Source organism: Trematomus bernacchii, unplaced genomic scaffold (genome assembly GCF_902827165.1).
Source record: "Trematomus bernacchii unplaced genomic scaffold, fTreBer1.1, whole genome shotgun sequence".
Classification (NCBI taxonomy): domain Eukaryota; kingdom Metazoa; phylum Chordata; class Actinopteri; order Perciformes; family Nototheniidae; genus Trematomus; species Trematomus bernacchii.
Window position 1 is genome coordinate 10135855 of NW_022988043.1, and position 26638 is coordinate 10162492.

General features: G+C 40.8%; 2 protein-coding genes across 10 annotated transcripts in view; both read right to left on the reverse strand.

The window, feature by feature from the left end:
• Nucleotides 1-1061: 1061 nt before the first annotated feature.
• On the reverse strand, nucleotides 1062-14450 carry rassf2b (Ras association domain family member 2b). Its single transcript, XM_034118400.1, is given in 12 exon segments — nucleotides 1062-2851; nucleotides 4263-4360; nucleotides 4489-4610; nucleotides 4737-4890; nucleotides 5049-5191; nucleotides 6361-6479; nucleotides 7211-7263; nucleotides 7265-7363; nucleotides 7806-7881; nucleotides 8377-8450; nucleotides 9765-9807; nucleotides 14254-14450. Coding segments are annotated over 10 exon segments (987 nt in total). The 5' UTR covers nucleotides 8430-8450; nucleotides 9765-9807; nucleotides 14254-14450; the 3' UTR covers nucleotides 1062-2781.
• Nucleotides 14451-15310: 860 nt separating this feature from the next.
• slc23a2 (solute carrier family 23 member 2) overlaps nucleotides 15311-26638 on the reverse strand; it is a 45080-nt gene continuing 33752 nt past the window's right edge. For 8 of the 9 annotated variants that reach the window (XM_034118052.1, XM_034118055.1, XM_034118054.1 and 5 more), the window contains 9 exons: nucleotides 26497-26564; nucleotides 25095-25276; nucleotides 24139-24259; nucleotides 22926-23082; nucleotides 22449-22596; nucleotides 22239-22344; nucleotides 21244-21511; nucleotides 20009-20104; nucleotides 15311-19633 (listed from right to left, as the gene is read on the reverse strand). In XM_034118052.1, the coding sequence (XP_033973943.1) occupies nucleotides 19368-19633; nucleotides 20009-20104; nucleotides 21244-21511; nucleotides 22239-22344; nucleotides 22449-22596; nucleotides 22926-23082; nucleotides 24139-24259; nucleotides 25095-25276; nucleotides 26497-26564 (1412 nt within the window). In that variant the 3' untranslated portion in view covers nucleotides 15311-19367. The remainder of the gene's footprint in view (nucleotides 19634-20008; nucleotides 20105-21243; nucleotides 21512-22238; nucleotides 22345-22448; nucleotides 22597-22925; nucleotides 23083-24138; nucleotides 24260-25094; nucleotides 25277-26496; nucleotides 26565-26638) is intronic. The other variant, XR_004554956.1, reaches the window with a different exon arrangement.

A 26638-nucleotide genomic window follows, 5' to 3' on the forward strand; every position in this document is an offset into this window, starting at 1 on the left:
TGCACTTTTGTACGTCTTTTATACATGAATATGTGTCCCCGGTGTTCCAGGGAACTCACCAAGTGTCAGAAAACACAACCCTCTCTATTTTCCTCCAAACCCAAATCTCTAAAAACGGGGCTGCAACGGATCTGATAAAAACTGATCCAGATTTGAACACGTTACTGACGTCAGGACGGTGGCGCTACGGCTATTGGGCCAACTCTCCACCTATCAGGGGAATATGGGGTTGGGCCACGGCCGGCCATTGCCGCTCGAAAGCGCTGGAGACGCTGTAGTACATATGCCAGGCCTGTAAGTGGCGCTGTAGTCTGCTACAAAAGCAGCGAAGAAGACTTCCCGCGCATGGTTGCCCTTCTGTTTATCCTCCACTGTGGCTCTTTTTCTCCCTCCCCGAGGCAAGCGTTTGCTCCTGCTGCTGTAATTCAATGCAATCCCTCCCCGTCGAGGCAAGCACTGTAATTCTCTCCGGTTAATCCACCATCAGATGACAAACACCCACCTCTCCGCCTCTTCCAAGGAACGAGGGGACCGTGCAGCAGAGTTTCAGTTAGGTTTTTTTTCGCCGGTCAACATGTCCGTTAAAGTTTAAATCTTCCGGACAAAATTAGAAAAGTGCCGGTCAAAGGTCTTCTTTGTTATTTATTGAGCTTTAAAACAAATTAATAACGACTCAATATAATAATATAATAAAACACGGAGGACGGAGATCTCTTTTTCTCCCCCTCTTCTGACAGCCCAGCAGCTGTTCAGAGCACGCTCCCCTCTCCTGCAGGGGGGCGTGGTCAGCTGCAGCTCACAGAATCAGCCCCCTGCAAAAACAGTGCTGGAAAGAGCAAATGGAGCGAAATGAGGCATGGCTAAAATGCAGGATCTGTTTGGTATTTTGAAAAAAAAACTATATTTATATACTTTATATAGGTATGGCCCTACAATATATTGTTCAAATATAGCATGATAGGTGTCCTTTATCTTTCGTTTTAATTATTCAACCTAATATGGAGACCTCAACACCCCACAGACCTGAACGATGAGAGATTACTGATACACACAACAAACGCTTTCTCAAGGAAACCTCTTTATTTGTTAAATAATAATCATTGTACGAAACAAAACTACATTTTCCAAGTAGTGGCATGAGTTCTTCTCATTTTACAGATCATTGTTTTGTAAAAAGACAATACAAAAGCAGTCACTAAAAATATAACATGCACGCTCTCAGAATCGCACACACACTGACACACACACTCTCTTGATGACACTTAATGCATTGTACGGCAAGATTATCAACAATGCTGATAAGAGATACCAGGCAGACAGAAGCAAAGCGCTGTACATGTGGAGGCAAAAACATTCTTCCAACAAAGATGATCATCGGCTAGTTCACAGTCTTGTGGGATTTCATTGTGTTGGATGTAAAAAAAAAGAAAGAAAATGACCTCCATGAATATTATTTTGTGCAGACCGTCCAACCCTGTCCAGGAGTCATTGTGTGAAGGCGATGCTGAAACGTGTTTTCCTGTGCTTTTTGAAACCTCCTCATGACATCTTCTCGTCATCTTTCATAAGGCAGGATTGCAAGTGAGAACTACAGTCCAGAAATCAAACAGGGGCCCCACTTTTCTTTGAAAGGGGCAGTGTGTGAGTTTTAGTGGCATCTAGAGGGGAAACAGCAGTATGAATACTCCAGGAGCGTTACAGAATAGTGGCCTTCAGGATTTCTATCTGGGAAACGCCCAGAGCTGACAGGAGATCATACTTTCACCACACGATATCTCTTCAGTGATCGAGAGGATTTATTGTTTTTTCCAGCCCTAAATAATGAATACTATCCTCCTTTGTTTTAAATGTGGGTTCTCAAACAACACAGAATGGTTACCCAGCTTCAGCATCAACAAATTCTTTTTCTACTTTTATTATTTACCCACTGGTGTTATTTATTGAGCTGTGCTGGTTTTATTACCCTCAGACAGAGCAAGCTGTTTCCAGTCTTTGTGGTGTGCTAAGCTAACCAGCTGTTTTTATACAAATATACAAGAAACATTCAACTCTATTCAAGAAAGTATTTGACAAAAAGCCAAACTTCTCCTTTAACCTCAATCATAAAATGTCCTTAACATTCAGTTTGAACGTCTGCAGCAGAACAACAGACTGACGGTCACAACATAAACAGATTACGTGTTGACTCAACCTTGAATAATCCCCGCAGTGAACTTCACAGCTCAGGGTCGGTTCAATTCCTCCAATCACAACATTACCACGTTCTCAAAGAGCGAGGAACATGAAAGGCACGCAGCTGGTCGTTTCACACCAACAGACACTGTGCGTTCTGACGTTGTGCTGAAACCACTACAGGGACTTTATTTCAGTTTCATTTAGTTTGTACATTTGTGCTTTAAGAATACCATTTACAGGCACCTTATTAGAGCCAAAGTACATGATGTTTGTGCTTACGTTGTGGGTATCAGCTTGCAATCTGAAGGGTAAACAGAAGATGGGTGTCTCATTTTGAAAAATACAGCACTGAAGTAGAGGAATGTCTTTCTGTGTGTGAGGACAAATATAAAAGAAGACTATTGCTGAGATGGTCCCACTTAACATGCACATGAATAAAGCATGTTCAACCTTTGTCTGTAGGTTGATTTGATTGAAGGGTTTAGAGAAAACAGGACTCCATGCAGGGCAGGAGTTCAGGAGGAGTAGGGTGACCACTGAAACACGTACTTCTTGTCATGTTGTCACAGACGGTGGGGGGTGTGGTCCTCTGACAGTTAGAGGAGATCACATACACGTCGAGCCCTCTGGAAGACACCCCAGCTGCTTCTCAATAATACACCGCAGGTACGTATACCTGCAAGGAAAAGCAGAGACATTAAGAGAGAGAATAATTAAATAAGGGTGATGTGTGACACAATTATTAGCAAAAGGCTCTACTTTATGGCGCATTTCCATTACAGTTTAGGAACTGGGGTAGTATCTATAGTAACGCAGTGTAGGCGGAGCCGTGACGTGATCTTCAATGAGAACCCCAGAAAAACAACACAGCCGTTAGCTGTTAGCACTCAGAGCTCACAGCTCCTCATATCTGTTCAGAAACTAGACAAAAGTTAAACAAGTACAAACCACAGACTGCCTGTGTCATGGCGAATACAGTCGCTGCTTTATTTATGTCTGTATAGGCCGTTGTTGTGAGTGTGGACGGTCGGAGCATATACTGCGTTATCTCCATCTAGAAAAACACGCATTTTGAAAGGTTTTTCGCCTGCCGTCTGTCTGCAGACTTGACAAAGCATTAATTCATGGTTTTTACTAACCGGTATCAGTATGTTGTTACTTCGGCATCATTTTGAAACGTGTATTACAATTAAATCACGGTCAAATATGTCCATCTTGTTGTAGTTGTAGCCCCCTTGCCAGCGATTCTCTCTCTAGTTTAGCATACTCAGCCCGACTCAGCCTCGTTGTCTCTGGCCCTAGACCCACGATTTTATGAGGCCAGAAAGACTGTGAATTAGGACCCGCCGGCCGGTACTAGGCCAAGTGGAAACGCAACCAAAGACGGGCCGCTGACGTCACAGCTCTCTTAAACCGTGCTCCGCGCTGTAGTGGAAACGCGCCATTAGACTCAAAAAACAACAACACATGTGTTCAAATGAATATATTATTCAGATCAGCCACAACCCAATGGACATCCAAAGCCTTCAATATGAACCAGTTTAATCTTAATTGATGCTTTATGTCAATGCCATTTGTTGATACTTAGAAATAGTTATAGTATTTGACAAAAAAGGCAAGCAAGCAAATTACAACATGATTGTATTATTTCTCCAAAGATAGAGTTTTTTTGTTGTTGTTGCAGTTTTTAGATGCTCTTTTCATTTTGTTCTTGTGTTTAGGTATTTTAATGCCGGTGAATTTGAACTTTGTAACATTAATTATGGTATAGCTTTTGTACTGCAATCTTTCTTCATTAGCCGTTAACAGATTTAATGCTGTTTTGCTTTTGTTCAACACACCAATAGAGTTGTAGGTATTTCTAAGAGATCTGTGTTTACTGTTACAGAGAAGCCGTGAAAATGTGTGACAACAAAGAAAAAGTGTTCACACATTTGCAAGAGAAGTCTTCTGGATCCCAGTTTCCTAAAGCGTGTCTCAGTGATCGAGAGAAACTGTAGATTGCATTTTTAGTTCGCTCATAACATCCGATACACGTGTTGTAATTTGGATTAAGAGGAAAAAACCTAAATTATATTTTCTTGTACCTTCTCCTGAGTTTCTGCACTTCTCTGTCCTCCTCCTCCTTCAGTTTAGTGATGAAACTCTGCAGGACCGGCATTTCAAATTTGATATACTGCGCCACCTGGTGGATGGGAGCAGAAAGATAATGACAAAGCACAAAAACAGGAAGACTAATGTGAGGTAACAGGAACACAGAGGAAAGGAGGAAGACATGTTCATATCTCTGTGACAATGAATGCTGGGATTTACATCATATGTGACTTCTTCTCCGAGGTCCGCCTCCATGAGGAACACCTTGCAGACCTGCTCACAGGGACCCTGCATCACTCTGAGCACCAGAGGGTGGTCCGTGCGCTTCAGCTTCGCACGCTCTGAAACACCAACACACAGAGAAATCAGTCAACAGAACAACAACAACTACTCATAACAAATACCATTGAAGTATTTTCCTCATTAACAATTCTTTCCCTTGACAAACAAGAAATAAACTCACTCACCTCCACTTGTATGGACCAGGTAGAGCGCAAAATCATCGGGGCTGTTTTCAATTTTGAACTTGTTGAGGAGCACTCGCAGCACCTGAGGCGTCCTCATGCAGCTGTTGATCCGGACATTAGTCACTGAGCCGAAAGAAGGAGTGAACACCGATGTCTGCAAAGAAAACAACACATGTTGAGCTTTCTTTACACACTTCATGTGCGTATATTTGTGAACAGATTCTGCCAAACCCAGCCTCAGTTTAAACTCCCTGAAACATCTGTCCAGTGTTTACTTCATGTCCCAGACTCTATAGAGATCCGCTCGATCACCTTATGGTTGTAGAAGTGTCCGTTGATGGAGAAGCGATGGCGTCTGATCTTCCTCTGGTCGCTGGGCGAGCGCCGCTGCCCCCGTCTCAAGATGCCGGCGTCGCTCTTCGTCCTGAGGAGCTGAGCCGAGCTCTCACTGTCCTCTGTCCAATCAACAGTCAGTATTACAGTCAATCAGTGCTAATTCATGGGAAATGGACTGTATTTATATGGCACTTAAAGATTTTAATTGCCATTTCTACACTGTAACTTATGAGCATATGACATTAAAACCTTTGAATCACTTTATCCAGTCTTTACGACCCCTCAAAGCGCTTTACTTACTACAAGTCATCATTCACCCCTTCACACAGAGCAACGTGCCACTTCGGGAGCAACTGAGGGTTAAGTGCCCAAGGATACATCGACATATTGACCACATGGCTAGGAACGAACCCACAACCTCCCGATTGAAAGGCAACCACACTCCCTCGCAGTTCAATTACAGTTAAATTAAGCAGTGGTGGGCAAAGTACTTAGGTATTTAACATAAGTACAAGTAAACATACTGTTATAAATAAATAAATAAAAAAGTCTTCATTGAAATATTTGCTTAAAGGAACTAAAGTACGGAAGAATTGACTTAAAGTACTCATTCAACTTAATTCATTCTGCTTGTGTTTGAATTTATGTTAGAATTAATCATCTAAATCTGCACAGAGACTAGTTACTAATAATGTGCATGAAATGTATAACATTTAAAAGTACAATATTCAATTTAGAAATAAACTAGCATAACATGGAAAAGCTAAAGGAAAGTACCTCACTATTGCACTTAGGTACAGTACTTGAGTAAATGTACTTTGTTACTGTCTATCACTGGAGGGAAATGTAACATTTTGTATCACCGTTGTCTTACGCAAACCTTGTACTCCCATGAAATGATACAGTATACCCCTTTAAGTGTTGAGAACCTCTGATCCAACTAGACAGACTGAAAATAGGCTTTAATTCCTTCCACATGCAAAGATGCCATTTTAGATGCAAGAGGTTTCCACCCCACAGCAACGTTTAAATAAAGCAGCTGAGGGTTAATCAGAGATTTGGTCCAGTGTCTTTGTTAAGGTTAAGTTAATTTATTCTGATGGCGTAATGCAGTCTTTTTTTGTCGTGACTTTCAAGCCAAATAAAACAAATGAAAATGATTTATTAATACAGTTTGCCTGGGATTCATTTTGTTCACGGTATCCCATAGTCATGAGATTGATATACCATATGTTTACATATTTATAATGTTATATAAATAGAAATTATATAAAATGAAGCCCCTCACCTTCTGCCTCCTCTTCCTCCATCTCCCCGCCGTTCTCTGGTTGGCTGTCGGGGGCTGTCACCTCCACTGTGGGGGGGCTCTGCTGCGTCGTCTCTTGACTGTCAGTGCCGTTGGGGGAACTTCAACAAGGAGAAGGGAGAGACAATAACGTCAACACCAATTCCACAGTCTTTCACAAACACACACACCACCTAAACACACTTAAGGTACATCCCTGTCGTTTAGTTTCATCTTGTGACAGCGGTTCCTCTTTGTTGATACAGTATTTTGTGACGGTATTTCCTTAGATATTAAAAGTAATATTTATTTATTTTTGAATTTATGTTCAAGCATATTAAGTAAGTTGGCCTCTATGAAACTTTTTGTTTAAGCGGTTGTATGCATGTTTCTTCTTGAAACTGATAGTGGGACCTTTTAGTTGCCAGTAATCAATGCCCCTAATAAACAGCAACTTAACAGCTTTGATTTAACTGTGATTTAGTTACTTTAAGGTTAACGTCCCTTCACATGAAGGGTTGATGTTATTTTAAATGTCAGCTGCATGCCCGTGAGCTCAACAAGAATAGCTTCTTCAGATGAATGGGATTACAGAGCAGTAATGGGGCTTGAAGTCTAATGACACAAAACTCTAAAATCCAAAACTGAGCCAGACGTGGGTTAAAAGGTTCACCGTTGTCTCTGTAGCATTGCCAAGAGGATTTAGCAAACTGAGGAAATCCATACATCTTATTGAACCTTATTTTCCATCAGACAAACCAGATACATAATCTATATCTGCCGCCCCGCTGACCCCCTGTGTATCACCATTTCCGGTCAGAGAGGTGTAACGGGATCCGTCTGGACCTCTTACCCCTGACTGTCCAGGTTGCAACCCGAGTGCCAGGACGTGGAGGAGGGGGGGGGGCCGGATCCGCTCGTGGTCATCCTGCATCTGAAGCCTGATTGGTCGCCGCAGGCCCCAGAAGATATTCAGCAAACCCTCGACGATCAGCTCCCCCTCTTCCTGCTCAAGAGAGAGGAGCCGTGGTCAATGCAAACACATAAATAAACACACACAATGGACGTTTATTACCCCTTTGGGATGCAGCCTATAATGGGTAGGGTATATTAAATTGCACTGAATGAGAGAGAGAAAGTAAAAAGGGAGACAGGAAGGAGGGAGACAGACGGTGAGGAGAGCCTCTGTTGAAAAGGCAGATGATGAAACCTTCAAATAAGAACACACACACACACACACACACACACACACACACACACACACACACACACACACACACACACACACACACACACACACACACACACACACACACACACACACACACACACACACACACACACACACACACACACACACACACACACACACACACACACACACACACACACACACACACACACACACACACACACACACACACACACACACACACACACACACACACCTCTCTGTGTCTGAGCTGCAGATTTTGTCCATCATAGTAGAGGTTGTACGTCTTCAGATGTGAGAGGACGGTTGCCCTGGAGACAGAGATGTTGAATCACTGAGGAGGAAATGCTGCGTCTTTTAAGCAAACTTATGCTAACCTATAAGTCAAGTATATTTTAATGAAATGTCAAGCAAACTGTAAATATATAAGTGCTTCACAAAAACAGACATAGATTTACATGCGCATAGACGTTTTTTATTTTTTGATCTTCTTGAAAATATTATATTTGTTGGTGTCTCGTAAGTCTAAAGTATATGGGCTGGTACTTACTGGTCAAATACTTATTTACTGCATCCTTAAATCAACCAATAATTGTATGCATGTTCGGAAAATTGTCAGAAGTGTAAAGTAAAGTTAGCTTTAACATGAAATGATGAACAGGCTATAAAACCATCATTATTTCACACAATGTGATTTAACACCATACATTGGATGTTTTAACAAAGGTTTACAATGGGGAAAATAAACTGTTATAAGCAGGCGTTTGTATACAAGGGTCAGAAACAGCAAGGTATTTAATCCTTACTTCCTGATGAACTTGTTCTCTCCGATCTGAACCCCAAACTCTGTATCATCCATCGTCAGTCAGCATGAGAGGAGCTGAGGGACAAAGAAGCAACACAGAGATGAGTTCAAACTTTTTCATCCGTCTGATACAGTCTCATGACTCCACATGACCAGCAGCCAGCAACAGACACAGAGACAAGAAGCCCACAGAGGAGGAGGAGGAGGAGGAGGAGGAAGAGGAGGTGAAGCTCCTTACATTAACAATAACAGCAGATCATATCTAGTTCCCTGTCAACGTATTTCCTTCAGGAGACAGATCAACTCATAGTTAACAGCAGACAATCCAAACACTTGGTGTGTGATGGAGGGAGACAGCTGCTCTCTTCCTCCACTTTCCTACAATATATATATTCTCTTTCCTGTCAGCCCTTTAATTCTCTCCTCGTGCACACTTGCAGCTGTTTTAAATGGCACTCAGCCATCGCCCTGTAGAGTTTCCCTTCCCTCTCTGCTGGATGTTTGTGTGTTTCCGTCTTTGAGGAGGCAGGACAGGAAGGAGAGGAACAGGTGGAGGACACATGTGATACTCTGCCGCCAAATCCTTTCAGCTGCTTTAACGTTTATCCCAGAGCAAACCATCATATGCATTTATCGATCACATGTGTTCCCATGCACACAGTATGTGCAGTATATCTGTGACATAAAGTCATGGAGGAATGAAAAAAGCTGTTTCATGACTCATCCAAGAGGAGTCATCTCCAACTCCCAAATAAATGAGTCGACTTTTTTTTCCTGGAACGAATATTGTTCTCTGTCTTTTAAAGCACTTCAAGCACTTCCAATGTACCTAAAGCAACATTTACTCACTCCCAAAGCCTTTATCATCACATCTAATATTAAGATATTTTATAAAGTGGCTTTACATGAGTGCTTATGTAGATAAAACACTAAATGTGTTGAAAGTCAAACATTGAGTGAGTTTATTCAAATTCAAGATATTCCTAGATAAGGAAATATGAGAGAGAGAATGTGTTGGCAAACAATTGACTAAATGATGTTGTTTAGACTCACTGAGCAATGAAATGCTTCACATCTGCTTTGTAGCGTCCATGTTGTTTCCACATCACCATGACCTGATTCAGCATTATTCGTGTTCTTTTTGTACAAAGGTACCAATGGTTTCCATTCATGCTGGTATAGGATTCAAATAAATGAGGGGTCTTGAGACATTTGTGTATGCTGTGTAATCCATTGCAGTGAACATCAAGTTCTCATTGATTTTAATATTATCGTTGTTACAGTTAAAGTGCAGAACACAGTGACTGCCTCTATGACATATCAAATATCCAGACATGCTGCCAAATAAACGTGGTGTAAATATCAGTAGCAAGACTACAGTGATCTTACCGTAGTGAAGACGGTGTGATGTTGATTCACCAGAGAGAGGGAGCTGGAGAGAGAGAGAAATGTTTAGGCAGGTGGTCTCTTTACGTATCCTCAGGTATTAGCAGATTAGTGTTGTCTTCAAACGTCTTTTCTTGTGACAGCGATCAGACGAGGAAGAAGTGGGGGCGTTTAAAGGAAGTGCTCCCCTTCCGTTAAATCGCTTCCTCCTTTGCTCAGTCAGTCACACAGGAAACTGACACTCGCCCTGACATGGCCCAAAACTTCCTCAATTTAAGCAGCTCGGATGATTTATCATGCACAGCCAAACAAATAGTTATCACACACAGGAGTACAGGTAGAAAAATGTATAATACACACACATAAGCATTTTATGCTCTTATCAAGCTCCACTTTTGTGGAATCAGCTTCCAGTTTGTGTTCGGGCGGCAGACAGCCTATCCGTTTTTAAGAGTGCACTTAAGACCTTCCTTTTTGATAAAGCTTATAGTTAGGGCTGATTAGATTCAGCCAGAACAGATTACTCCTGTTCTGGCTGCCTTACACTGGCTCCCTATAGAACACAGGATAGAATTTAAAATTCTTCTTCTCGCCTACAAAGCCCTTAATGGGCAGGCGCCATCTTACCTTAAAGAACTCATTATACCCTACTGTCCTACTAGGGCATTGCGTTCCAAGAATGCAGGGTTGTTGGTTGTTCCTAGAGTTTCTTACATCTTACTTCTTCCTTCTCTCTGTCTGTACCTGTGTACTCTCATGTTCCGCATAACCCAGCATCCCGACATTTCTTTTTGGTGTCTATCTACGCTGGGATCCTGAGTCGTGGCTGATCCTGAGTCCTGATCTGAGTCCTGGTTTTCGAGTCGTGGCTGAACCTATCACTGCGGTCCTGCCTGACTCTCATCATACTACTTCCCTGATGGCTCCCACAGGATTGTTGACATCCTTGTGGATTCATCTTCTTATTATAGACACATGCATTTTCGAACATTTGGTCTACCTATGTTGTAAATGTATTATCTTTTCAATTTACACACGGCATCTATTGCACATCTGTCCGTCCTGGGAGAGGGATCCCTCCTCTGTTGCTCTCCGTGAGGTTTCTCCCATTTTCCCCTTTAAACTGTGGGGTTTTTCTCTGGAGGTTTTTTCTTATACGATGTGAGGGTCTAAGGACAGAGGGTGTCGTATTGTCATACTGATATTCTGTACAAACTGTGAAGTCCACTGAGACAAATGTAACATTTGTGATATTGGGCTATATAAACAAACATTGATTGATTGATTGATTGATTGACATAACTGCCAATATCCTCATCTAGATCACACACATGCCTAAACATTGTAAACAAAGATATTTAAAACCTGACATGTGGAGTAATGTAGCAGCTTTCAACACACAGTGCTGATATCAAGAGCCTGTCAATCTCTGAAATAAATGTGTTCAGTTATTGTGGATTAATTAATTATTAAACACCAATCAGCCCAGCCCCCTGCCAAGGCCTATCAATATTTCAGCACCTATATTAGCCCTGTCAAGCGCTCTGAAGCTCCGCCGTTCAGCGACACAAAGGAATCATTAGTCTTTAATACTGCCGCTGTGGTCAAGGGCGCTGTGCTCGTAGCGTCTGAACCAGCGGTCAGACAGAAGGGCGGCCGGCTGTCCAACCAACACAATGTTTTAATTGTGTCACAAGACCAACGTGAGTCAACTATCTGACATCTGATAGCAGCGATCCCTCTCTGATGTTACCTCAGGATATAAAGATCAAATCAGACATTTAACCTTTAAAGCTGATGAGTATCATTCCCTGTCGTAAATAATGTTAAGTATCTGCTGTTGGTGTTAGGATGCCGAATAAAAGTCATATCATCTATAGCAGACATGTATTCCCTTGAATAGAGAAAAACATTTTAAAATGCATGCAGCTTTCATAAAGCAACAGCAAACGCAAGTTCTGCCTTGACATTTTTACTTCAAGTTTAGAGTCTTCTGAAGATGTAATTGTTTTAAATACTTGTATGGTTACCTAGGTGCATAACAAAAAACAGTTTCAGACCAGTCATAGCTGTTCTCAAGTTATAACCAGAGGACCTGGTCTCTGTGGAGATGATCTGTGTGACATTTGATGGCTGCAGAAAGCCACCGCTGTCTCTGCCTTTCGATAGAAACCAACAGCAGCAAAATAAATGCAGCCAGACGCAGACAGCTGACCCAGTCCTGTTTCTTCTCCAAATGTGGATCTCATTGACTTCCTGAATCCCCCTGTGCCTCATTAAAACATCAGCCAATCCTCAGCCTCCATCTCCTCCTCTCTCCGTATCTTTACGTCTCTTTGTTGCCTTCATCTGTTCAGTTGTTCCTTACCTCACTCACTTGATTTATCCATGTTTTTCAGATTTGTGAAATATGTCCTCTCCCGTCGTCTGGACTGTTTTTCCCATTCAGTTCTCTGCTCCGTGTCCTTTGAGATTTCCTTGTGAAAGACTAGAAGCCATCCACCATGCTATTAAAACTCATGACCACAACTTCCTGACTTCCCCGCCCCCCCCTCCACTCTCTCCCTCTCTCTTTCATTGACACACATGCAGGCTTGTTTTCTGCCCTCTTGCCCTGTTGCCTCTGAACCTCCTCTGTCAAAGTCTCTGGCTGAAATGCACAATGAATGGCTCTAAACCTCCTCCTGTCCGCTTTCAAACCCACCACCTCCCCTGCCTCCAGCCTCCGCATTACTATTGCTCTGCCTCACTATTGTCAGCATTGTCATAGCAACACGAAAAACATCTGAGCTCCAGAAACTAGTCCACAGCACCGAGCCAAAAATAGTGTGTGTGTGTGTGTGTGTGTGTGTGTGTGTGTGTGTGTGTGTGTGTCTCCTGCTCCTCGTTAGGAATACTGAGGTTGTCAGAAAGCGCTGCAAGAATCTAAATATGGCTTCCAGATTTTCTTGATAAAGCAGAAAGTATTCGTGCCCCCTTGCTGACTGTAGAGCTGCAACGATTTGGAAGAAGATGTGTTTCTGCAGCTGTTTTGGTGATTGATCAATCATTATTACAGTGTTTTTCAAAGCCATATATGGCTAAATATTCACTGGTTCTAGATTTCTAACACTCAGTGTTTAATTATCTGCAAATAGGGGTCTCTTGATCAAACAATAAAGAAAGACAGTTTTGGGGCATTCTGAAGAAGCATGGGATCATGGGAGTTTGCAACTGCAGTCAGCTTGTCCTGGTTAGGTAAAGTATACAAAGGGTAAAAGTCGACATTACAGGCAATTACAGATTACATGTTACTTGTTAGACGCTTTTATCCAAAGCATACATACTCAATACTGTGGGCAATCCCCACAGGAGCAATTTGGGGTGAAGTGTCTTGCCCAGGGACACAACGACATGCTGACTGCAGTGGGGTTTGAACCTGTGCTCCCCTGATCCCAACACCAAGGCTCTAACCACTGCGCCACACGCCTCCCAGATGAAATGCTATGTTATTTTGGTTAAAATGAGATATTTGTTGGAAACATTTGGGATATTGGACATTACGGTTTGTAAATACGCAACGTAACAGTATATTTAACATAGGTTTACTCGTTTTTAGACATTTTAATGAGGAATAGTTAAAACTTTTAATTAATTTGAGTGAAAATGTAATAGTGTTGTATTCTTATATGATGCTAAATCAAATATCTTCAGGTTTTGGACTGTTTGGTCGGACAAACAAGACACTGTAAGATGTCACCATGGACTATTTTTGCTATCCATTGCAGTCGTTGTTGACTGGATACTTCATTAAAGATTAAGAGAACACTCAGTTACTACCTTATCAAACACCTACCTAAAACTAATGCAGTCTAGTATCACACTGCTTCAAAGAATCCTAATTATAGTCTTGTTTAATACTTAGGGTTGTTAATTCAACTGAACAGTCATTCTGGAGCTTGTGGTGCTGTATGATTGAATGCAGACCTCTCTGAAACAGTCTGAACAAACACTGAGCCTTACAAGCTTCATCGAGGTTTTGTTTATGGAAAGGCTGTTATAGTTTCACAAGCTGTACAAAGCCAGAACATTATTCACTTTCTGTCTATCCAGCCTTATGTGTGCCGAGAGGAGTCTTATTGCTTGTTATGTAACCTGTTTTTACTAACACAGCTGTATGCACACTCCCTGCTAGAAACCAAATGTAACTAAAACAGAGTTTTTTTTGTCATTTTATGCCCTAATTTTAGACATCAGTGCTACCGAGCATGCCTTTCATCACTGCATGTGATTTAAATTCACCACACAGCTCATACTAGAGATTGTTTACTCCATACATTTATCGAGTGTGCTTTTATACAATAAATACATTTATCTAATTTGCATTTAATGTCGTGAAAACATTTTAAAGTCTTCTTTCTTGTAAAAACACACCAACGCAGAGACAGCATCACGCTACAACGAGGCTCCAGCGTGATTCCTGCCGACTTTAAGAGCTCATATCTCGGCTTACCTAACCCCGTAAACGCAGGTTCTCCGGTTCTCCTCCTCGGTACGGCTGGCCTGTCTTTTAACGGTGAAATCCTGGGTTAACTCGTTCGCTTTTCCTGTCGTCGGAAACAATCACAGGGGCGCGTGCATCCAGGAGGAGAGCGCGAGAGGTCCATCTGCTGTGGCGGAGCTCGCGCACAGCAGCTTCGGGGGGCCCGGCCACGAGCCAATCAGATCGCGACCCTGACGCCCCTTTGTTCGCGCAGCGTGCGGAGATCAGTGAACATGAAAACAATGGCAGAACCGAGCATGCGCAGTGTGGAGACACATTTGGCATTTGATCTTAAATGTCCCGTGATAAACTCAAGCGACCTATTCAAAATAATAAACAAATGTTCAGTTTTGAGGTAAGTCAACATTTTGTTTTAACATAATTTGATAGTCATCATTTTTGCTTGAGTTTTTTTAAACATCTGATGATATTTTGGTAATTGCTAACATTCCATACATGTTTTCTACAATAATGACATAAACATTTTGATAAAATAAAAATATATTTGATCTTGGACCATTAGCAATGATGGTGATGGTTAAAAAAAACATGTTATCTTCAATTTGCTTCTGGGGAATTGTGATGGGTGATTTTCACAGCTTCATGTTTCATAGACTTAAGTCATAAATAAATAATCTTTAGTTGCAGCCCAAGGACTAGTTTTAACACCCAGTTAACGAGAGGAGCTCAAGATTTGTTAAAGAAAAATTAAAGTCCCTTACTGTTTTAGTTAATGTACATTATAAGTGTATATTCCCAAACAAAAATCACAATAAATTACATTACCACACCAATTGCAATTAATTGTTATCTCCAACTGTACAATATTACTTGTATTATTTAAAAAAGGTACATTCTTTTATATTTTTATCTAAATAAAAAAAGGCTTTGCTACCTGAATCATGTCCTTTAACAGGGTTACACTGTATTCTATAGAAATGCTGTATTGGTAGTTAAAATGCATTTCTAACAGTCACAGAACTGGCTACATATTTGAGTTTAATTGCAAAAAAGACAAAAGACTGCATTCATTCAGTAACATCTTATTAAATAGATTTAGGAACAACGAATAAAACATTTTGTAGCTACAATTAGTTTACACAATTTCTCTTCCAGAAGGTTTAGCAAACTTTACTGCATTAAATATACATGTTTTTAGTTTTTACATCTATTTAAAGTCTCATCTTGTTATTTTATATATATATATATATACACTGGTAATGTGTTAACATGAACAGAAAGCAATGTTAAGAGTAAAAAATGTAATATGAAAAGGTCCTAACAAAACACAAGAAAGGATTCCACCAAAACACAGATTCAAAATAGGATCGACATGGATTTACTTTTCAAATAAAAAGTACAACATAATGGTGCGTTTTCCAGCATGATTTAAGATTAAAAAGGTATGATTTGTTTCTTACAAATATTTGACATTAAAAAAAAAAAAAAACATTGAAAAAGACAAAACACTTTTACACAAGTATATTCTTAAGGTAGCACCCCCTTCAAAACAACTGAAAGGGATATATTTATTTGTGTTTTGCACCTTATGGCCACCATCCTAAGAGCTGCTGGTTATTCTAACTCGTGTGTGATTCAAGGACGAGAGTCTGTGCTTGTGAAATTCAAAGAGTTTTCACTCTAACTGTAACAACTATGTGATCAATAAGAAAGTACAATACAAACTGGCGGGTAAAAGCTAAAAACAAGAGGAAGCTGCCTGTAGGCAAAAATACATTTTGCTGTTAGGTGATAAGGCAGGTTCACTCACAACAACCAACAGAGTCTTAATAAGGTGGCCAGCCGGTGTCCTGCACCCAGTAACATTAACAGTAAGAGTTCCCGGGAGAAAACCAGGTACAGTAAACATAAGAGGACACCAGTACACTGCAGGACTGAGGGGTTAAACAGAGTTTGTATGTGAGTGTGGAGAGGAACATTTGACCCAGAAAACAAAGTGACACATTGTGCATGTGATTTTTATCTGTGCATGCCATGATCTACAGAATCACTGCAAGGTGTGCTGAAAACATTTCAAACCACCTCAATTGCTCTCCTCTGTAAAAGAAGAAGCATTAGGATGAGGGGTCTGCTCTCTGACCTCTCACGTGAACATCATCTCCACAGCACATATTAAGATGATGACGGTGAGGTTTTAGATTTTCAGTTTCTGCACACATCAGTAGCGGGTTGTCAAGCCTACTTTGTGACCTTACCAGTCTTTTCTTTCTCCGCCATGAGATCAACATTTAAATCAAACATTTCCACAGACTGCAAGCCATCAGTTTGTGACCTGAATTTCAGCAATTATTACCACCATTTTCTAACTTAATTACATACACCTGAAAAATGGTGCCCCTGTAGTGTCTGGACTTTAGGCTGTGTTCAAAATGCATACAAATATATATTCTAATATATATATATATATATATATTCACACTAAGTATTACATAAAATGACTATGTAGTGCGTTCCAGCTGCATAGTATGTTGAATTTGTGTACGTTGATACGGCCTGAATGTACACTAGATTTTCAAGATTTCTTTTAACATTAAGTGAAAGAAAGTACATTTACATTTGCAAACAACTGTTTTTAATTAACAGAAGCTGGGACCGTAAGTATGCGATTAAAAGTCAAACACATTTTGACAGCCTCGATTTCATAGTTCTACAGGCTAGTTCAATGTTATCTAGCAAAGTAGTAGAGCAAGGAGGAGCATCACAGTCTGTGGAAATATAAGATTTTAACTTGGTCCTGGGCAAACATTTTTATTATACCCAGCGGCACAAGACATTTACAAGATCACTAAATATCTTTAAAGACCCAATTTTATGTTTTGATTCTTTTTGCATTTTGCGATCGAATCACAAGAATAGTATTGTTGTAGGTGTCGAAGTCATAACTGGGGCCACAGCTAACCATGCTGTTATAGACAAAGCTCCAAAACTGTTCAATCACAATCCGCCCCTTGATTTCAGGTCATTCAACAAAACAACGTTCATACTTATACTTTTGACATTTTAGGGTTTCTCACTCTGACACCCTGATCTTGTTGGCACCATTACATGTGCAAACAGTACTTGTAGCAAAAAGGCATTGATAATGAAGCTTGACTAAGCTATCCAGTTGTAACATTTAAGTGTTTTTCTCTTTTTTAAAACATCATGACATAAATGGAATGAAATAGAAGCAGCTTATATTAGGAACCATCTTTAGAAAGAAATGCTGACGCCAGCTGTGAGTTTGTAAACGCACGCCTGTAGCTGAGGGTGGTCCATCGTCCTCACACCGATCTTTAGGGGGCATGAACAAGTAGATTAATAAATATACTTTCAACATTGTGTAACAGACACATAAAACTGCTTCAGGTAATCTCTAAGCATCCACTTTCTGCTCATAAATAAATAAATAGCTTTAACGTCGTAGATAAAAAAGTGAGGACATTTGGGAAGAGATGTAAAAATAATTTCTTTTTAAGTTTCTAAATAGCAATAAAAAGCCAAAACTTGTAAAAGAAGTGTTGGTACAGTATGCGGGAAACACGCGATCAGATGAAATCAAAATAAAGAGCTTTTTGGTTTAGTAAAAAACTAAATATTTAGTGTATTAGCTGTCGTTTTTCTCATTCTACGACTCGTTTCATCGTTTACCAAGATTATATTTCTGCAAACTCTTTAAATGGCGTTTTTAAATTGCTGTTTTTCCAATTGAAAACACAAAAGGCACAACGTGTCGAATTAGAGACTAGCTCTTCAGGCCTAATAAGTAACGGGCTGCTGATGCTCTGAAACTTTAATCATTAAACTCTACTCAGCTAAATGTACCGCCACAACCTGAACTACAACAGACAGAGACAAACATCAGCAGTTCATTAAAGAGGGATAAAAGTGGGAGGCATGCGAGGGACCGCAGATGGGAGGAGGAGGAATGTAGGGGAATTAATAATCATCAAACTGCAATAACATTAAACTCTCCCAAACCCCTCTGTTCTTTGAAAATACTCCATATCCAGACAAAACCACCACCTTTACTTCCTAGTACAATCATGTACAGGCTTACTGAATGTACTAATGTGAAGTGGGTTTGGACAGTGTCGGTGGGGTACTATTTATGGGTAGAGCTTGTTTTGTAGTTTTGTAATCAAAAAAGGATTTGTTCCATAAGTGTGAAAAGTCATTTTAGTGACTGATGCATAATATTGACACATTGAAGAGATGTAAACTGGTTTTGTGAAGATAAAACTGAAGCGTCTACTGCTTCAGAGAAATGGGGGATGCGAGTTTCTTTACCGCGAGATGAGTGGATGTTTTGCGTGCTGAACAGGTCTCTGAGTGGGTTTTACTGAAGAAACGGGGGCATGAGCTGCGGAGAGACATTCTGCTTTTGAACTCAGGAGGCAGATAGTGCAAAAATAAAAAAACTCACAATCACTTTGCATGGCTAAGGGCACCTGACGAACAACTCCCATCAATCTGAATGACCCAACGTGCATTGTAGCGCTCAAGCTAGTTTTGTTGAGGCTGAAGGTGTGTGAGCACATATGTGTGTGTGTGTGTCTCTCTAATGAGGCTGCATAACAAGTTAAGAGGCAGATGATCCATACCAGGAATTTTGCATAATCCTCGATTGACATAACCTAATCTACTGAGTTTTCAGTAAAGTATGTTTTATAATATTGTTAAATTAGCAAGTAATGATCCAAACATTCAGCATGAATGTTTGATGTCCACCTGTCTCTTCCTGGATTATAGTGCAATTAAAATAATGCACAAAGACGTTTTTCTCTAAATGCAAACACACATGCACACACACCAACTAACCTCCGCATGGTGACATCTTTTATAGCATGCTGTGATTTGCTATAGCATGCTTTAAATAGCATAGTGGGAAGTGGGAAAAGACTGACACGAGCTAAAGAAAACACATACTGGGGGTGGGGGGGGGGGGGGGATTGTGCATCACACACAGTCCCCGAATCCTGCATCGCTTCAGTCCTCTACTCTCCCATCCATTTACCTTATTGTACCATCCCTTGCTCCCAAACTTCAGCCACATTTTGGATGTTGTGGCCCCAGCCTGTTGGCTATACCCCACTCTCCCCTGGAGCTGCGCCTCCTTCCCCTCCCTTCACTGCATCCCCATGTCCCTTTCTGCTCCGGCAGGCTCCCCGTAGCTTCCCCCACTGGTAGCCTTGGAAGGTGGGGCTGATGGGGAAGTACTTGAAGACCGGGTGTCTGCGGAGAAAGTCCATCCCAAACGGCAGATCATACGATCTCATCCCTTCCAGCTCTGCTGTGCTGACACCAGTGCCACGCTTCAGCTTCTTGATGCCTCGCTCTTCAGCGGTGCCTGAGCAGGGAAGAAAGAAAGATTAATCATAGTTTTTACTTTGGAGATATAACTGCTCCGAAAGAAAGCTATGACTAAACATTTTAATTAATGAAATTTTTTCCATCGTTCACACGAAACAGCCAGCCCATACTTTAACGCCCAGCTTTTCACTCAACGTGTACAAATAAAAACTGTATAAAAAGGTTCACTTTTTATGATATAAATGAAAAAGGACATTTGACACAGGACTTGCACTACATACAAAAAAAACTGTCAAATTAACACATTGTCAAGTTGATCCAGCCATTGCATTTATAGCCCAAAGATCATTTCAGGCTGCATTTAATACGGAGTTGGACAGATGTACGAAAAAGAGAGTATGAAACCCCTTACCAGGTATGGTATTGTCCAAAACGAAGGCTACAGAGCCTCCGACAAACATGGCAGTGGTGAGGAGCACGTTCAACACTTGATCTACGCCAACTATTCCTGCAAATTATGAAAAAAGACAGGGGCTTAGTTACTCTTTAAAAAAACAATTAAATGTCTCTCAGTTTCAGTAACACACATTTTGGAATATCCTCACAAACTCATACCAGTTATAGTTCAGTAAATGCCATCCTAAGACAGCCTGTCAGCGATGTATCTTTACCCAGAGAAACTACTCACTGGGTGTATTTGCATCTATTGGGTTTGTTTATTCACAAGTCATTCATGGATCAGTCTACAGAGTGTTAGCAGTTTGAATGTAACCGCGACAGAAAATGTCTCAACATGTTTAAGAGAATGCAGTTGGAGGTCCAGATGTGCAAGACTTGGGAAAAAACGATGTGATAAATGTAAATGCTTACAGCAGAAACTGATCTATTTCTAATCAATAATGCGAGTGTGGCTGAGAAGTAACAAAAAAACATGGCTGAAAATGTCAGACACAAAAGCAGAGGTTGCGCTAGATGCCCACTGCACCTCGTGGGAGCGCGCACAGCGTAAAGCCAAAACTCCCTGACATTTCAATGATTTGTACGGCAAAGTTAGGTTTGGAAACGGTATCATTTTCTTTTGGGCGGGCATGCATAACACGGCATAACACCGGAACTATTATTATTTTTGCATTGCTCATGCTCTTATTGTTATTATGTTATTATGTTGCATTGTTGGAGAAGCCTGTGACATAAGATTTTCAACTACATAATTACTCTGTAACTATGTCAGATTGACAATAAAGAACCTTGAACTTTGAACCTCGCTGCGGGGAAACTTTGTCAACATGTCGAATCGGCGGCGGAAGGTGTCGGCACGGCCCGAAAAGACACGACGGTGCAGTACACACCAATCTGAGTAGGGCGACACGACGCTCATCGACGGCCCGACATCTATCGAAAATCGGCTCGGTGTGTAAGGAGCTTTAAACCAAAGTTACTCAGAGTCATAACTCAGTATGTTACTCCTGTTAATCACAAATAATTCATAAGAGGTCCAGGGTACAGAGAATCTTGGGCAGAGGAATATTTGAAATGCTCCATTAATCGGTACTGAGCTAAATGTGAGTCACAATTATCCCTCATGATAATTCTAAGTACACGGCCATTGTGTTTCTTGTGTTTCTTGTGTATCTATCCCCGACTTACCGGTGACCAATGGGTTCTCTTTGAGGTAGCTGGGAAGCGTCAGGCCGAAGAAGATGGAGAAGCCGAGAACAAAGAGGTTCCTGGAGGAGTTGAGGTCAACAAACTGCAGGTTGGAGAGTCCCACGGCTGTGATCATCCCAAACAGGGTGCAGAACAGAGCTCCCAGGACGGGGTCGGGCAGGGAGGCAAACAGGGCGCTGAATTTACCCACGAGCCCCAGAAGCACCATCATGGCAGCTCCATACTGAATCACACGTCTGCTGCCCACCTGGGAGACCAATCAGAAATCAGAGGTCAGAGGGAGCAAAGACAGGTCAGCCAGGGCGGGCTACAATATCAATTAAACAAATAATGCTCCCACCATCCAGTTCATAGCACGTGGTAATGTGATGCTACACATTATGTTATTTATAGAACATTATAAAATAGCTGAATGAAAATATTCAATATCCTTATGTATCGTGGCGGATGTTTCCTGGGCATGATTTTGAAGCATCTCACAGTGTATTTGTACCTCGACTTTAACAGAATCACACTTTGTAAGAAGGGCGAATGGGTAAGGATCAGTGTGAGGAACTTTGAGATTTTTTATTTAATGCAATGTAGGGCTGAAATGATAACGATAACGACTGTTCTCATTATGAATTCATGTGACTAAAATGTAATCTATAAATGAGAGAATTGTGAAAAATGCCCATGAAAACTTCCTAGAGCCCGAGCAAACATTTTGTCAAACCAACATCCAAAACCCGATCATATTTCATTTTAACAGTGGAAAAGGAAAATATCCTCACATTTAAGAGAATCAGCAAATCAGGTATTTTTTCCGTTGAAAAGGGTTAGGGTTAAAACAGTTGAAAATTATTTGTCTTTCTTTATGTTTTCCTATTCCATATAGTCACTTACCCTCTCAGATCCTGTTTATTTATTTTACACAAATACACCATCACAGTAAATAAATAACATTATTAATTGCAGTGAGCAAACACTGTTACCTTTGTGATTCCAAGAACGCCTATATTCGGACTGGAGGAGGTGGAGCCATTTCCTGTCCCGAAAACACCATCCAGCACACAGGAGATCCCCTCCACAAATATCCCCCTACATAGAAAACACAATGAAAGTATTTTAATTTCACTTGATTTCCAAACAAACTCAATTATTACAATGATGAAGAACAGAGACTATTTGAACTGAAGGGTCACCTATTGATGGCGTGGATGGGGGGTGGAGGAGCACAGGAGAGACGTGCGCAGGCGTAGTAATCTCCGATGGATTCGATGATGCTGGCCACCACAGCGCTCATCATGCCGATCACACCTGCAGCCGTTACTGTCGGGAAGCCCCACTGGACTGTGGAGGTAAAACACAGAGTGGGTCAGAGAGGAGAAACAGCTGCATTCATTATGGTATGATTTACAACACTATGATCGGCCTTCCCTCCAACTATTTTACCTTTGGTTCTATTTATTGGTTTCTGTCAGTAGAGTCCTGTGATATATACTTGTTTATATCATAGTTAAAGCATTTTCACATGTTCTTAAGGAGAGAAAAGTATTTCGATAAGACTTGGAAAATCGATTACCAGATTGCTTTTTAATCCATTTTCCTCTCAGGGCTCCCTACAAAATTGTCGAACACAGCACAACACCAACAATCTGTTCCTCCTCACAAACACTTACATGGGTACGGTATCTTAAACCACGGGGCAGCTTGGACGATTCCTTGACGTGCGTCTGTGCGGGCTTGGTAACCGTATTTGTCTACTTCCGGCGGGAAAACGTCCGTCACAGTGAAAATGAAACACAGCAGCCATGACACGAGGATGGCCATTATGATCTGGGTCAAAGAAACAACGCTTATTAGATATTCATATTGCAGATAAAGTTAAATAAATAAAAACAATTTATTCATTTGAGTCCTGCACCAAAATATGAATTGATAGATATATATATATATATATATATATCTATCAATTCATATTTTTGAGGAACACACTAATAAAATCACTTTTCGCTTCCTGTAAAAACAGCTGCTGGATAAAAAAAGTGCGACACCTATTGGTAAAATATGGTATTCCAATCTAGAACAGTGTTTGGTTTAATGTCAAACTATATAAGAATAATATAACGTTTAAAAATACTGAAAATAAAGATGCTCTATCTTTAACTTTACCATGACTTAAAACTTTAATAATTTAATTGATTTAACAAATTATAACTGCGAGAAAAAATGTATTTAAGTTGTTTGCAGATTTACAGCTTTTCCAAAGTAAAAAAACGAAGCACTTTTTAAGCTTTTCCAGCACATTTCAACTATGGTAAATTAAATGTGTATGTTTGTGTATAGATGTAATAGATAACTGAATTTAAGAGAGTTTATATTTAAATGTGTCACCAGGTGGCAGGAGAGGACTGGTGGTTCATATACTGCACATACGCATGCAGACAGAAATACTTGTACCTGCTCCCAGGGAGAATTAAATTAGCAATATTCTTGACTAAGAGGGGAACTCAGTTATTAGTGAGGGCAAGGGGGGAAGATGCTAATAAATAAATCAATTAATCAAACGCGAACATTTACCAGTCAAGAGGCATTAGGCAACAAGCTAAAGTATGTATGTAACTCAGGCCCGCCCCTCCCTACACGCAGATCACGCAGAATGCTTGGGGCCTCACCTCGTGGCGGGGGCCTCACATCGCGAAGGGGGCCTCACCTGAAGCGCAAATGTGGCGCACCTTTATGCGCGCCACAGTTCAGAGGCTCCGGCGCTCCGGCGCGTGCTCCACTCCCGTCGACGCTCACGACAGAGGGCCTCATCACATAACATTGCGTGGGGCCACAAGTTGGCCAGGGGCAGCCCTGATGTAACTGTAGGAGGGGCTATGTACTTACAGGGAACATTTTGAAGACCTGCAGCCTGTAGAAAGTCCAGCCTTTCTTGTGCTTGTAGACTGGCAGAGGGAAGTGAACGTTTCTGGCATATTGAGAGAAGAGCAGCACCAAGAAGATAGTCCTGCAGACAGAAACATTAACTTGTTATTTTCTCTACACAATATTCTCCTGTGAGGAAGCTTATCCTGTGCTAACATGTTCCAGACATCTACGTCCAACACGGACCCCAGAGGCTTCAAAGCCAATCAATTATCCTAACTGCCAGTGAAAAAGCAAATCAGTGGCAATTACAGGCACATATCCCCTCTCCCTGTGGAGACAAACGAGGAGGCCCCCGGCTACAGTGCTAAACAGCAGGAACTGATGTCACAGCACATGAATATCACAGCTTTGAAGTGGATCTTCCCCCATGAATCAATCCTGTTTCTTTACATCATACAGTATGTTCTATCCTTAAAGGAAAAACAAACGCTTTCTTTACGTCTCCTGATCAGCTCTATTTTTAACTGTACATATTCTTTGTAAAGGAAGAGCACTCGAAAGTTTATTTGACTGTAAATCAGTCAATGAGCTACAGGCTACCATGCAGATATAATACTCATATTTGTACAAATGCTTAAAATAACACTCAAAATATGTAGTATAAAGTATTTTGATGTAAAAAGCTGTCAGTTGAGTTCTGAAATTTGGAAAATGGATGTAGGAGTGCCGAGTTTCAGCGGTTTCCAATGGTGACAAAATGTATTTATAGACACTTAGCATTCCTACAGCATTGTCTACTATAGCAGATCATCGGTATATTTAGTATGTTCCTGAATATTTCCACTAACTACCATCTGTATCATCAGTATGTACTGAACACATAAAGGGATCACTAATATTCCCAGATGAGGGTCACTATTAGGACGTTTTTTAACACCTGAATGTGCATTTCTTTGTGTAAAGTCTGAACCTACAGCATAGCGATGCCCCAGTGTTTTCCGGCCCTCTCCCCCGCAGCCTGGAACCCAGACAGGCCGATGAGCGTCACGGTCGGGGTGATGGTCAGAGGTCCGATGAATCTCAGCAGGAGCCCAGGCAGACCCAGCGCTCCGATACCCACCTCGACCAAAGATGACACGATGATAGCCCCTTGGATCTGGCAGAACATTGAAATTATAGAGACAGATGTATACATAATTATGAACAAAATGTATTAATGAAAACAAAAAGCAGGGAAGAAATCAGAATGAACATGTTGGATTTGTTATTAAAGTGCAACCCAAAAAGAGCAATCCTTAAAGAAATCCTGGGAAATCACATTAAAGGAGCCATTGTTTTCTTGGTTGGAGGAGATGAGGTTACAGAATCAAAATCCTGTTAGTCCTGTCTTAATCCTTCTTTGTGTTCACGCCGCTCACTTTGTTATCACATCCTGCCCTCAGACCATTGATGTCTCATTCAACAATTGTATTTGGCCGGATTGAGTTAAGTCTCATTCATGCGTCACATAAAAATCAATTGCTCAAATGGCTTACGCTAACAGAAAAAGGTTAATACAAATGAACAGCTTCGTTCACGGAAACTACACCCTGAAGCCATACAGAATGGGAACTTGATATTTAGAATAGACCGCTTTATCATCCGCTTACGTAGAGATTTGACTTCACAGACACACAAACATTTAAACTCTGCCATATGAGATACATAACAATATATAAGTTATAAGAGAAAAAAATTAAAATATCCTTGTTTAAAACATTGTTGTCTATTTTGATGATAACTAAATAATTGGTCATTGTTCATGCTTAAGTAGCAGAAAGTACTGTTTTCAACCTTTAAAATACAGAGATGACCTGCTTTTCTCTGTTTTATATCATATTAAACCAAATGTATTTTATTTTTAATGGACAAAATCTCAAGACTTGGAGAAACTGGGATGTTTTTTTACACTAATTTATAGACCAAACCATTATTTGTAAAAAAAACAAGTAGTAGATTATTATTAATGAGTAAAGATTTATATCTGCGTATGTATCACTAGCAAATGACGAAGTGAACCAAGCGCTGACTACAACAGAACACATCTTCTCAGGCTCCTATTATAGTTACTGTTGATGTTGATGTAACCTGCATATTGTCTCTTATCTTTCCACTGTGCATACACACAGTACGCACAGTCCATCCTGAACTGTACATCCTGAACTGTTCATCCTGAACTGTACAGTGCCCTCTCCTAGTTTACCCATAGTTGTGTACAAATGTCCATAAGGAGTTATTAAGCTGACTGACATCTTTCTCTCATATTTTCTTGACTTCAGTTTCCTTTACTCATGAACAACAACATATTTTAAATTCTTTAATTTGTCTTTGGCTCACCTCTCGTATCCTGGGGTGCCAGATGTGCTCTGTGTTCAGAAGCTCTGTGCTGTTGAATAGTGGAACCTCTGATGATGGAAAAGACAGGGAGATGAATAATTAGAAAAGGGCTCACTATATACGTATGTATTCCCTACAGTCC